The sequence below is a fragment of the Phyllostomus discolor genome, chromosome 6, assembly GCF_004126475.2.
Source record: "Phyllostomus discolor isolate MPI-MPIP mPhyDis1 chromosome 6, mPhyDis1.pri.v3, whole genome shotgun sequence".
NCBI lineage: Eukaryota > Metazoa > Chordata > Mammalia > Chiroptera > Phyllostomidae > Phyllostomus > Phyllostomus discolor.
Genome location: NC_040908.2, coordinates 66,362,057 through 66,375,508, shown reverse-complemented (window position 1 = coordinate 66,375,508; position 13,452 = coordinate 66,362,057). Strand labels below are relative to the sequence as shown.

At 43.4% G+C, this 13,452-nt stretch overlaps 1 protein-coding gene across 1 annotated transcript; it reads left to right on the top strand.

The window, feature by feature from the left end:
• Positions 1 to 2,253: 2,253 nt before the first annotated feature.
• PDCL3 (phosducin like 3) lies at positions 2,254 to 10,843 on the top strand. The gene is made up of 6 exons (XM_028515910.1): positions 2,254 to 2,380; positions 4,288 to 4,417; positions 7,148 to 7,238; positions 7,527 to 7,670; positions 8,420 to 8,628; positions 10,481 to 10,843. The coding sequence occupies exons 1-6, from the start codon at positions 2,375 to 2,377 to the stop codon at positions 10,624 to 10,626; spliced, it is 726 nt and encodes a 241-aa protein (XP_028371711.1). The 5' UTR covers positions 2,254 to 2,374; the 3' UTR covers positions 10,627 to 10,843.
• Positions 10,844 to 13,452: the final 2,609 nt, after the last annotated feature.

Sequence of the window (13,452 nt, the reverse complement as noted above, 5' to 3'; positions counted from 1 at the left end):
ATTTAATTATTCTGTTTTAAATTGCACTAAAGCCGAATAAATGTCCATACTTTCCTCTACAGCTATGACCATCAACCACACACAGGAGCAAGATTCTGAAAAACCTAAGGTAGCATGTTCAGGACAACTGTACGGTGATTCATTAAAACATCTGGAGCTAAGTAAAATTTAGACTAAAATCAGAAGTGACTTATTCCTAGCAAAAGTAGCATGAGCATCTGCTTGCTGTGGCACAACCACCTGCATGTGATTGCTACTGGGGAATCTTTTCCCTATTAAATCCCTAAAACATCACTGAGAGGAGGTACTTATTCCCTACTTTTCTCTCAGTTCTTAAAAAGAAAAACCACAACACACTGAGAGTCTGGACACATTAAGACACAGCTATTATAGCTGTTGAGAAACGACTTATATTCCAGTGGTTCTCAGACTCTAACGTGCTTCAGAAACACCTAGTGGCTGATTAGTCACTAATCCATCGTGATGTCTTATTTAAGGGGAATGAATGGGGGATTCTAAGGTTGTATGGCCCTGAAGCAAGAACCGCAGGGCTTGCTGAAACTCAGGCTGCAGTACTCCAACCTGAGAGATTCTGATCCAGTAGATCTGCAGTGGCACCCCAAATTCACATTGTTGGAAAGTTCCCAGGTGATACTGATGGTGCTGATGCAAGGACCACATTTTGGGAGCCACTTCTCTAACTCAACTCTTCCTCAGTGCCTCCACCTTCCATTCTTTTGCACTTTCTACTCCTCCTGCTTGAAATGCTTTCCTTGCTCTGCCTGTGAATGGCTGTTTGTCTTAATTTAAGTTCTAGCCTACTTGCTTGGCTATTGTATTAGTTGTTGCCATGTAAAAAAATTACACCAGGTAGGACCTCAGAATGGTAACAGAGGTGTTCAGGGAAACAGTATTACTCAAGAGAGACACCCATTAAGCTGGTGAAGATTAATAAAGACAACCATTCAGAATCTTTAGAGATTGACCAAAGGGTTTACAACAGGTTGAGAAATGTCAATTCAACAAAATCTATGGAAACTTAGTTGGAATAGTGAAAATCCACGGTATTGAAGCTGGGGACTGCATCCATGTCCCTACAGCTCTGCCTTGTTAAAGAGTTGTTCCAGTGAGCTCGGCAATCAAGCAGCAGTTCACAGTGTCCATAATGAGTAAAGCCTCCATTTCCACCAAAGCTCTGTGTCACAGTAGAGATGCTCTCATGGGCTCAACAGATGAGTGACACCTCCCATCTTGCCTAGCTTTCTAGAGCTAAAGATGGGTAGGCTTGGCAACCAGTGAATTTCAGAATTTATCCTCTTTGGATCTGTGCCACACAAGATCCATAGTGGGGATGTACTTGGGAGTGGCTGCAGCCTGGTGTGGGACCACTTTCCAGCACCACTCCCACCCCTACCTTGCCTCACCACCAACATACACACACACAGCTCCTGGTCTATAAGGAGGATGCAGGTGGAGTAGTCAGTCAAGAGTGAGTTCCCCTCTAAGCCATGAAGGCTCCAGCTTCAACATTAGAGCTTCCATGGCTTAGAGGTCCCAGCCAAGGGCAGGAGAGCAGAGAAAAATCTCAAAGAACGGCAACACCAGCCCAAATGTCCAAGGAGGGATATTGATTTAACTGAAATTCGTAGGGCTGCGTAGGCAGAAGCCTGGCACCTATGCCCTTCATTTTACAATTCAGACTCCGTAGACTTTTACTCAGTGCCTCCTGTGTGCCCATATAAGGCTAAGGACTTTTGCATATAGGGATCACCTGAGGCTCAACCAGGTGAAATGACTTTTGCTTTCCTGGTTTTGTTTGTTTGTTTGTTTGTGTCTGCTATGATCGCCGGTACATTTGCAGGGCCTAAACAGCGCCTGGTAAAAAGCCGGCCTCGATAAATGTCTTAACAAATAAATTGCCTTATCCGACGCTGAAATGATAGTTTTAACTCCAAGTGACCCTGTATCATCATTTTTAATTGTAACACTGCATCACTGAAACATTTCTAACTTCTTGAGCCTAGACGTCTTTTGCATAATTAGGTCTAGGGTTGGATAGATACCGGTACCTCCTCCACCCAGCCTACTGCTCTAAGGCCGAAGGCCAGCCCTAATAAGGCAGCGCCCAGTAACTTGCGGCACTGACAAATTGTGTGCGCCTCTGGTTTCGCCTGTGGTCACTTTAGCGCCGGTTTCCGGAAAAGCACGCGCAGACGCATTGGTCTCCCTTGCTCCTTGGCTCCGCCCAGCTCCCTTCTGGAGGGCGGGGTGAAACATGGGCTGGGAGAAGGGGCCGGACAGCAGCTGCGCATGTGCAAAAGAGAACTGAGGGCCCAGGCACATTGACCCGCCTGACTTAAGCAATTGAGACAAGATGCAGGTAAGCTGTGGGGCGCCGGGCTTGTAGGCTGCGGTCGCTCGCTTGCCCCGCCGGGTCTGCGCAGGCGGTGGACCGCCGGTTAGGCCCAGTGGGAAGTGCCAGGACCCCAGGCACCGAGGAGAGCTTGCTAGTTGAGGCCTGGTGCAGTGCGGGCGTGGTCCCACCGTCTGAGCGTCTCCACCTCGGTGTATCCCAACCCCAAATATCTGTTCTTTGTAGCTCTCTCTCCTTGAGATCTTATTCCACCCGACAAAGTTACCTCTTAATTATTAACTCTCTTAGTGAGCACATAAGCAGATGTGTTTACGGACCCTGTGCACAGACCGGGAAGCTGAGGTTTGGAGAAATGGAGGGTCCCGCCTAAGGGTCCTGTAACTTAAAACAGTGGTGGAACCCCTGTTCCTGACTTCACTTAGAGCTGGGGGAGGGGTTGACTACACTCTTACCCCTAACATTGGTGCTCAGGTTTAGGTAGGCTCTCCTAGCTTCCAGAGCTCAGCCCGGGGGTCTCCTGTGTTCATTTACTTTCTGGCTTAAAACAAGATTCCCTAGCATTGTCCTTTTATTGTCTCGGGAATTTGACCAAACCCCAAAGAAAAGTGAAAGAAAATGAGTGACGACACGATGGAAATGGATGCTTTTATGAACAAAAACATGTGACAACTAAGTTGTCAAGGACCGTCCTCCAAAGGTCATTCTGCTGCCTTCCAGAATTCTCTGTGGTCAGGAATTCTGATTTCTGGCTCAGTGGGAAATGGAGTTAGTGTGGGGTGGGTTGGGGCAGGAGAGGATAATCCTCTGCAAATAACAGCGTGTCTGCCACAAACCAGACCCTCTTAAATGGTGATGAGGAAGCTCCAGGGCTGCTTTCCATAGCACTCCTTGATTACAAATTTCACACCGGGACCATTATCGATGTTCTGTCAGGCTATGCAGAACCAGTGTTTTCGAAGCAGGGTTCTGGAGCTAAGAGCCCACTTTGCCATTTATCCTTCTGACATTTAAGCCTGGCAAATTTGACTTGTTGCAGCATGTCCATGGCTTCCTAAATGTCGTGTCTGTTCTAAGGTTCTTAGGGTTAACTATGTAGATACAGGTAAAGGGCTTAGAAATGTATCCTGCACCTAGAATTCATTAACTGTTAGCCATTGTGAGCTATTCCATGGGGCCTCAGCTCTCTCTCTCTCTCTCAGGTTTGGCCATTAGAGAATTTGTCAGCCTAGCATCAGGCTCTCTTCCTCCTGATGCTTCTGACCCTACTGCAGCCACAGGACTTTGAGATACTCAGTGTTGCTACTCTTGGGCCATTTGAACATTCTTGTCTCTCTGCTTGGAAAGTAATTTCCCAAGATCTCACTCCTCATGTCTGATTTCTTCTCACCCTCCAGAGATGGTTAAATGTCACTTCTTCTAGGGGAACATCCCCACCCATTCTGTGAAATTCAGCCCCCCTGTGACTCTATAGGTCAGCAGCCTGTTGGCCATTGCACTTGCCACAGTTTGTAATATATATCTGATGTTTTAATGCCTGACTCTTCATCTTGACTGTAGTGTAGATGGCTCTGGCATCCACCACTCTTCCCTACTATTGCAATTATTTACATATAGTACATAGTTAATAAATATCTGTTGAGTATTGGACAAAAGCCAGGTCAGAGCCTTGGTTCCAGTATTGAAGCCGATCTGCACATCATATCTTGATTTTTCACCCCAAGAATAACTACTCAGTGGTTGGGGGTGGGGGAGCAGAGGGGAAGATGGGAAGAATGGAACAGGGGCTATGGGTCTACAGGTCACGGAATAATTTGAATTTTTTTTCCTGTCACCTTTCCTATTTCACCCCTTGCCCAACGTAACACTCTCCATAGTGGACTCATGGTCTATATCCTTGGTCCCCCCTGCTCTAGGACCCCAACGCAGACACTGAGTGGAATGACATCTTACGCAAAAAGGGCATTTTGCCCTCGAAGAAAAGTTTGAATGAACTGGAAAAGGAGGCGGAAGAGGAAGAACAGCGAGTCCTTCAGCAGTCAGTCGGTTAGCTTGCTTTTACTCTTTTCTGTTCTGTGTCTTTCTGGACAGGAAACAATTTTCTAAGCCTCTAAACTGCTTTGATAGAAGGATCCTCTGAGCAAGAGTCAGGGTGCCGGGGATTGAAGTGCTATAATGAACACTGGGACCAAAGCAAGTCATGGCGTGTCTCTGCCTTCAACTTCCTGGGCTGTAGAATTAGGGGACTTCAGAGGCCCCCGTCATTTCCACAGTTTCTTGTTTGTGTCAGATAAGCACATGATAATCCTGAAGACTTGACTTTCTGGTCTGCTGTTCACTTTGGATAAGGTCATGGAAATTTGCTCAATGTTTCTAGTGTTTGTATTCTCTCTTTTTTTTCTTTAAAATGTCTATCCATTGAATTGAGAGAGAGAGAGGAAGGGGGAGACAGGGAGTGAGAGAGAGAGAAACACTGATTTGTTATTTCACTCATTTTTGCAATCACTGGTTGATTTGCATATGTACCCTGACCAGGGACCATGCTCTAATCAACTGAGCTTTCTCCTGAGCTTATACTGTATTCTTTTTGTGCTTTTATTGAAAATATTTAAATAACTTAATTTGGGGAAGGTTAATATGGAGTCAAGAAAAGCATTTTCTCAAAGGTAGCTGTACCTCCTGAATTGGTATCCCTAGGTGTTTGTAAAAACCCAGTTCCTACTAAATCAGAATCTCTGGGGGGCGAGGCCCAAGGATCTGCATTTTAAACAAGTTCCTCAAAGGATTTCTGATACACACCAGAGTTTCAGAACTGCTGATCACAGAGCCAATATTGTCGTCCCCTGTTTATATATTAGACTAATTTAGAGAAGGATTTGTTACAAAGCATTTATCTAGTGAGTGGTTATTGAATGATTACTGTGTGCCAGACAGTGTTGTAGACAGTGGGGCTTTAGCCACACACAGGCCAGACAAAAATCCCATCCTGGTGGAACTTACATTGCAATGAGACAGACAATAAATGATACATAAGTGAAATATAGGAAAATAAGGCAGGAAAAGGACCTTGAAAGGGTTGTAGGAGTACAGTTCTAGATAGGGTCGGAGAGGATCTCACGAGGAAGACAGGCAGGTAGAGCTGAGGGAGGTGAACTGAGCTATGTTAGCAAGTGAAAAGCATGTTCGAAAATCTGGAAGGAGGCCAGTATGATTGGGAAGAGGAGGAGTATGTTCAGAGAGGTAACTAGGGGTCAGACCATTTAGGACATTGCAAGTTCTAATAAGGACCTTGATTTTATGTAATGAGTTGGAAGTCATAGGAGTTTGAACAGAAGAGTGACATGCGTCCTCCATGTTGATAGCACCATCCTGTTGCTGCCTTCCTCAGCATGATCAGTGGGGGGCAAAGCAGGAAATAAGGAGGCTAGTTTGGAAACTACTACAGTAATGCTGACAAGAGGTTCCGTTGGCTTGGACCAGAGTGGTGGTGCTGGTGGAAGTGGTGAGAAGTGACCAGATCTGGACATTTTTTGAAAGTAGAGCCAACAGGATTTGCTGATGGATTGATCCTTTGAGGGGTGTGAGAGAAATAAGTCTAGGATGACTGCAAGGTTTGGGGCTTGAGCCACTGGAAGGACGGAGTTACCTCGCCCGAGATGAGGGCTTGGAGAGAGCAGGTTTGAGGTGAGATCAGGAAGTTCATTTGGGACATAGTAACTTTGAGATTTTTATTAGATAAATAGAGGTGGTAAGTGGGCCATTAGGTATGGTTTCCTTTAAATCAGAGAATATGGGCTGGAGGCATAAATTTGGGAATTGTCATCATATTGGCAGTATGTAAAGCCATGAGGTGCAATCACCAAATGAGTGGGTACAGATAAAGAAGGAGAGGAGCCAAACCAGCAGAGGGTCCAAAGGAGGGCAATGTCACAGGGGGGAGCAGAAGAGGGCAGTCCTTCTCAGAGGAGGCAGAGTGGGGTTGGGTCACAGGCTGTTCATCTCTTAAGAAATGAAGGTCATTGCTGAGGTTGATAAGAGCAGTTCCCTGTAGTGCTGGGATGGATGCAGGGACAAAAGCCTGATTTGGTGGCCAGAAACAAGACTGTTTATGGCAGTAGCCCTGGCTGGTGTGGCTCAGTGGATTGAGTGCTAGCCTGGGAAGCAAAGGATCGCTGGTTCGATTTCCAGTCAGGGCACATGCCTGGGTTTCAGGCCAGGTCCCCAGTGGGGGGTGCTTGAGAGGCAACCACACATTGATGTTTCTCTCCCTCTCTTTTTCCCTCCCTTTCCCCCTAAAAATGAATAAATAAAATCTTTTTAAAAAAGAGTATTTATGGCAATACCAACAAAATACAGATGTTATGGCAGGTCCTTGCGCTTGCTGTGGGAGGACACCCACTGGTGTCCTTTCACCTCCTGGGTGGGAGGAGAACTGTGATGCCTCTGCCCAATAGTGTGTGTGCTTGACGATCAGACCAGGTGAATTTGGGCAAGTACAGTGTTTGTTTTATAAACATGGGGAACTTCTCATCCATATCCTCACCGTGGTGTGTAGGTAAGAGAGTCAGGCCTGCAGTTATGAACACACTAGTTCCATCTTCTAACACCCTCAACTGCTTTGTACTAGTATAATACCTTAAATACTTTGCATTCTGGTTTTGGTGGTCTGGGGGTCTTTGGTGTTGCATGCACATCTTTATGAGAAAAGTGAAGGAAAAAATGTGTGTATGTTCATCCTTTAAATTTTCTGGTTTCTGTTGACTTAACTATATTCAGTGAAAACTTACGAAGATATGACTTTGGAAGAATTGGAGGATAATGAAGATGAATTTAATGAGGAAGATGAACGAGCTATTGAAATGTATAGGTTAGTGCTACCCAGAGGGACTGTTTGTTTTTTTGTGTGGCATTAAAATGTGTGTCCCTTGAAAAATGAACTTTTTGACTGAGATTTCATTTGGAAAGGGTTGTAATTAAATAATATTTCAGATTCCAGAGAACTGATCTTAGAATTTTGCCATGCAGCAAAGAAATAAACCTGGACCTTTATGAAAGTTGTTGTCTGAATGGTGTGTGTGTGTGTGTGTGTGTGAGACAGAGAGAGAGAGAGAGAGAGAGAGAGAGAGGGAGATGACTCGCTCCTCCTGTTGTGCAGGCAGCAGAGACTGGCTGAGTGGAAAGCAACTAAACTGAAGAGTAAATTTGGAGAAGTTTTGGAGATCTCAGGAAAGGATTATGTTCAGGAAGTTACCAAAGCTGGAGAGGGCTTGTGGGTGATCTTGCACCTTTACAAACAAGGGTGAGTGATGTTATGCTCTGTCTTTAAATGCTCATTTGACTATATATCTTGAACATCCTGGGTTTAATTCACATCAGAGGGTGTTATATGTGCTTTTGTTGCTGATTTGCCCAAATCTTGATGCCCTATTTTTGTCCTTAGACTTTGAAATTAGTATTTGTGACTAACACAAATGCCTTTGTTACAGTGTAGCAATGAAGACTTGGCTTTTATTGATAATAAATTCCTAAGTTATTGTCCCTCTAGAGAAACTATTGTTTTTTAAAATTCCATGCACGGATCAATCTCACAGGTGGTGAGAGTGACCTTTGCAGTGACTGTCCACAGCAGGTGGCGTGAGGCCTTCCAGCGTTTCTCACCTGCAGCCTCGTCCTCAGCCGCAGAGTCCATGGCCGTGCAGGACTCTTTAGAGCAGGAAATGCTCTCTGGCCTGCCGTACAGGTTCTAAATGTTGAATGTCTGCCATGCATACAGGCATAACAATTATCTTTTACATTGAAGCTGTTTTTCTGACTTATTATTGGGTCAAATTAAATTGAATTTGAGTTCTTCATTTTCCCTAAACATATTAGAAGGTTCTTTAAAAATGTTAATTCTTTTTGGCTGGAGTAACAGAACCACTTGTGAGGTTTTACTTAGGGTAGCAGGATGGCTAAGCTTTGTTTTGGGTAAATGCAGAATCATAGTTGCTTCTATTTTTGCTTTGTAGGATCTTCCCACTCACACCGTTTCCGGTTTCCATTTTGTAGGATTCCCCTCTGTGCCCTAATAAATCAGCACCTGAGTGGACTCGCCAGGAAGTTTCCTGATGTCAAGTTCATCAAAGCCATTTCAACAACATGCATACCCAACTACCCTGATAGGAATCTGCCCACGATATTTGTTTACCTTGACGGTGATATCAAGGCTCAGTTTATTGGACCCCTCGTGTTTGGTGGCATGAGCCTGACGAGAGATGGTAAGGGCCTCTTTGAGATGGTCCAGGGCACATGAGACGTGGCCAGTGCATGGTGGAGACGGGAGGAAGCACATTTGATCTCTCTTCTGAGACCAAAGGGGGCAGATACAACCGGGCTGTAATCGCTCTCAGTGAAAAGAGGCCACAATGGACTTTAAAATATATGGATTTAATACTAATGTCTAATATGTTTCTTCATCCCTGTATTTGAATGTTTTAAGTTGTAGCTCAGGATCTCATCATTTTTCTTTAATTCACATGAACATGTAAGGACAGATGTATATATACATGTGTGTATATATAATATATAGGTAAATGATCTCTATAGAAAGGTTTTCTGAGTTGAATGTCTTAGTAGCTTTTAAATTAAATTAAAATGTTATTTAATTCTGCCTCTTAACTCCTGGCAGATGTCTTTTTATTCCTTTTTACCTGTTATGCACGGAGGTGTCAGAAATACATATACACACGTAATGTGAGAGGGGCTGAGGTCTGAGTCAGGCTTCCTGCGAAGTCAGGTTCTTTATCTCTTTATTGAGACAATGTCTAACTGTGCTTTAGTGGTTTTAAAAGCATGTTAAAATATGATTATATACTATTATATATAGCTGTATAAGACCTTCAACTGAGAAAAGTATAAACATATATACATACACATATACACACATGTATGTTACATTAGTTATTCACTGTTCCAGTGTTCAAAGGCTTACAGCATTTTAAACTAAATACATGTTGGCATCATATTTTGGTATTTTGACTGTGCCATGAGGGGAGAAAGGTAGATGAACAGTAGTAGTTACAGTCTTTATTTCCAGAACAAGTCTTATTTGAGGATTAATGAACTTACTAAAACAATGATTACTACATGAGTGAACAGTAACATTAAATACATACACTTACAGATATGACTATATGTGTACATTTAAATGTACTCTTGAGTCAAGACTGAAATCTTCAGTTTGGGGTTTTTTTTGTTTGTTTGTTTTTGAAGAAACTGGTTGAGTTTTTGTAACATTTAAGTGAGGTACCTAGAGCTGAAAATGCTAGTGTTATTCATCTCCATGAGCACTTTAAATTAGTATGACTTCAGTCAATTTGGTTGTCAGATTTTAGTGGAAGTGCCTAATTAACAGCATCACTTTAAACCAGACTGTTTGTTGTAGAATCTTTCATCCAGTTCCCTGATTCTGCATCAGTCCTCTCTGCAGTGGAAAAGTGCATCACTTGATTTTGCTTCATCAAGTCTGACACCTGTGTGCCACTGGTTCCACTGGTTATAATAAGAGAGGGAAATACAGGAACTGAGCCTTTAGTCACTGATTCTTCATTTTCTGGTATTTTAAAAAAAGTATTAGTTGGAACAAATGTGTCCGTTCAAGGATGTCATTTATCCTCTGACCCTAATAGATTGAGATATTGGACATGAGGTTTCAGAATTTCCTTTTGTTAACTAAAATTAGATTCGATGATTAGATAGTCAACAGGACTGTGAGAAGTATTTCCTTGAGGTGTTTCGGGCTGATTTCGCCTCCGGGAAACTGTACAGTCTGAGAAGCTGCAGCCGTGAGAATACACTTCAGTCTCTCAGTCCCCACACAGGTCCCGAAGTGTGGCACATCTCCCTTGAGCTCATTGTGTGGGCATGTTTCAAAGTCCCTTTGTTTTCCTGCTTCAAGGTCTGATTTTTTCCCTTTCTTCTGGATACCTGATAATTCTGGTACTAAAATTAAATTGTCCTCAAATGTTGATGATTGTAGTTTCTACAGGGCAAAAACCCAACTTAACAGACTTGAGGGTGAGGGCCCGGTGCAGACTGTCTTAGGTAATTTGGTTTTACTTTATTGCTTAGACTTGGAGTGGAAATTGTCTGAGTCTGGAGCAATCAAGACGGACCTGGAGGAAAACCCTAAGAAACCCATCGAAGACGCCTTGCTGTCCTCAGTGCGGTGCTCCGCCCCCATGCGGAGGGGCAGCGACTCCGAGGAGGAAGACTGAGGCTGCGTGGGTGCTGACCTTCCTGAGGTCACAAAGCTCTGGATTCTTTTAAAAAGGAAAAAGTAGGAAAGAATCCTTTGGTTTTTAGCCTTTTATAATTATGTTTTAAATCTCATAGATCTCAGAAATATCATTTCTGGGAATCCTATTGACTTTCTTAGAACTCTTTTTAAATTAATATTTTCTTAAAATAAAAACCAACTGTTGGTATGGCAAATGTCTCCGTTTTCCTCACTTATCTAACTACTCACTATTCACATACAGCTACATGAAAAGGGATATGGAGTTTTTTAAAAAGTGTGAGTAATTTATACAGTGGAAAAATGGCAAAGTCTGCAGTTACATTATTTTTTTATAAAGTTAGCAACAGGATTAATTACTCAAAATGACTGATTTATAGGAAAAAATCTTAGTATTTATCCTATTTAGAAGAAATAGGTGATAATTTTTATAAAAACAAAGACTGTCTTAAAGCAATAATGGAAAGATCTCAATTTACTGCCATTTATGTTAAATATTTTTTCCTCGTTAAAATAATTTTTTTCTCAAACTGTCAAGATGTAAGCTAATCTCAATTAGTGAAAAAAGCTCCCTTAGTTCTTTTGTTTTAAATATAAACATATAAGCATGCACACAGATGAACAATCTCAATTAAAAAACACATCAAGATATTTTTCTGCCTAGACTGCTCTTAGCATTTCTCACTTCTTATCAAATCAACATTAACAAAATAGTTAGGGCAAATATTATTCCCTAATATTTGTGTTGGGTGATGCAGTATTTAATGCTGGATTGAATCTTAAAAATATGAATCAGAAGGCATAGAGTTACTTCAGATTATACTGTAAAATTAATTTTTGCTCTAATTCAAAGAATGGCAAGCACCTGTGACCCATTTAATCTGTCAGGAGTGTCTGGTAGTGAGTATTTGGTTTTCTACACACAAGAGCCAGCACTGCTGACAAAAAAAGCTCTTCTGTGTAACAGTTTATCTTTAAGGATTTTTTTGTGAACCATTAAGTGCAGGGTTGGTACAAGCTTGGTCAGTTCTGTTGCTTGAATGCTGGTTCCGTGGGGTTTTGTAGGAGAGCTTCTTTCATAGGTTTCCGTCAGTGGACGTTGAGTTGGAGAGCTGTGGGGGGAGCAGGTGGAAAGCTGGAGCACTGACTGCACCTGCAGAAGAGCTGCAGTTCGCGCAGCTGCCAGGAAAAGACAGAACTCTGCTGGGACGTTGCTGGCAGGGTGAGCAGTGTCCACAGTGGTGGAGCCCATACCGGATGTGATCTCAGTATTTGCCGTGCCGCTTTGAGCTATGTGAGTATGTAAACTTCCTCATGATCTTGCCTCCAGGCCTGACTGAGGCACTTAGTTTGAGCTCAATGAAAGCTCAGGTGCCCATGGACTTGGCTCATGAGCCCTGTGTGGCCACAGGGGACCCAGGCCCCCGGCTGCTATTTAGTCATGCTGACTGAGCTTGATTTAAAAGAGAGAGACTGTCTTCAGCCAAAGCACCCTGAACACACCCAATCTTGTAAAAAGAGAGGAGAAGCATCTCTATTCTAAAATTAGTACTGTGATTTAGAACCTGACCTGCAGATTTCTATAGGCTGGTAGTTCTGGGAGACTTTCCTGCAATGTTCACCATTAACTTCTTCCTATTTCATTCAGAACATTTGTGATGTGGCAAAGGTGATATAATTTGGTGCTTAAGCATTGAGTTCATCTAATTCTGCACCTGAAAAACGTAGTGACCAGGGAAAACAGGCAAGACTGGTACCTAGCGCCTCTCCGAGGAGTGAGATACTCTAAGGCTATAGTCAAATACAATGGATTCTTCATTATCTTCCTTGTTTGTAGAGGAGAAAAGGGGTGTTGATAGACCGAGTATACTTACTCCATGGCAAACGTGTTTCATCCTCACTCGCCAAGGATGCAGACTGTGGTTTCGCCAGAGGCCCCTCACACGGGCTTCCTGGGGGGTGGGAGATACACCAGGGAGGTTGGACTGGATGGGAAACCACTTTATGAAAGATGTGAAAGGGCTGCTTAGAAGGGTGTCCCCTGTCACCAATGCCTACATTTTTTTAGTGTCATTGATTACCTCCAGCTTTCAATTCAGTTTTCTTATATAATGAGCCTGCATTTGGACCAAGTGCTTTTCCAGTGTGACAGGCTAAACATTGAGTGTGCTGTGACTGTGTTTCCTACTTCAGAAGCATGTTCTGGTGAAAGTGGTTTTGTCCTGCTTATGGAGACCGGTTGTTACTCATAAATGCAACCTTCTGACAAGTGGCTTTCAACACGCATTCCTGATCGTGTTTACATTCACCCAGCAGACGGTCCGGGCTCTCTACCCTCTGTGTGCTGCCCCCCACTCAGCAGCTCCATGAGGGCCTCATCACTTGTGTGCTGTGAGGTCTTCCCTTAGCTTGGCCTCACCACCCCATGCCAGTGTGGCAGCCCTGTTTTCTCTTTCATCAGTCTCAAGTGGAGATGCACCTACTCTAGAAGTCCAAACCCTCCTTCTGTGCTTTTAACCCTTTGCTCTCCCATATTCTTCACGATTTTGTTCCAGTAAATCATCATCTTGATTTCAGTCTCTCCCTGGATGCCTAGCCTCAGGCAGTAAAAGCATTTAGGCCCCGTGGCAGAGACTGCTACTTGCTGACCAAGTATCCAGGATTCTCCAGTTCCACTCAAGCAGCAACAGGACCAGGTAAAAGATCAAACTCCCAGGCTCCCTTGAAGCTGAGGATTACCAGAGGGAGGTGGACAGAAGTGGGCTGGGAGTTCTGGGCAAGCTTTCTTAAGAGAAATAACTGGCAT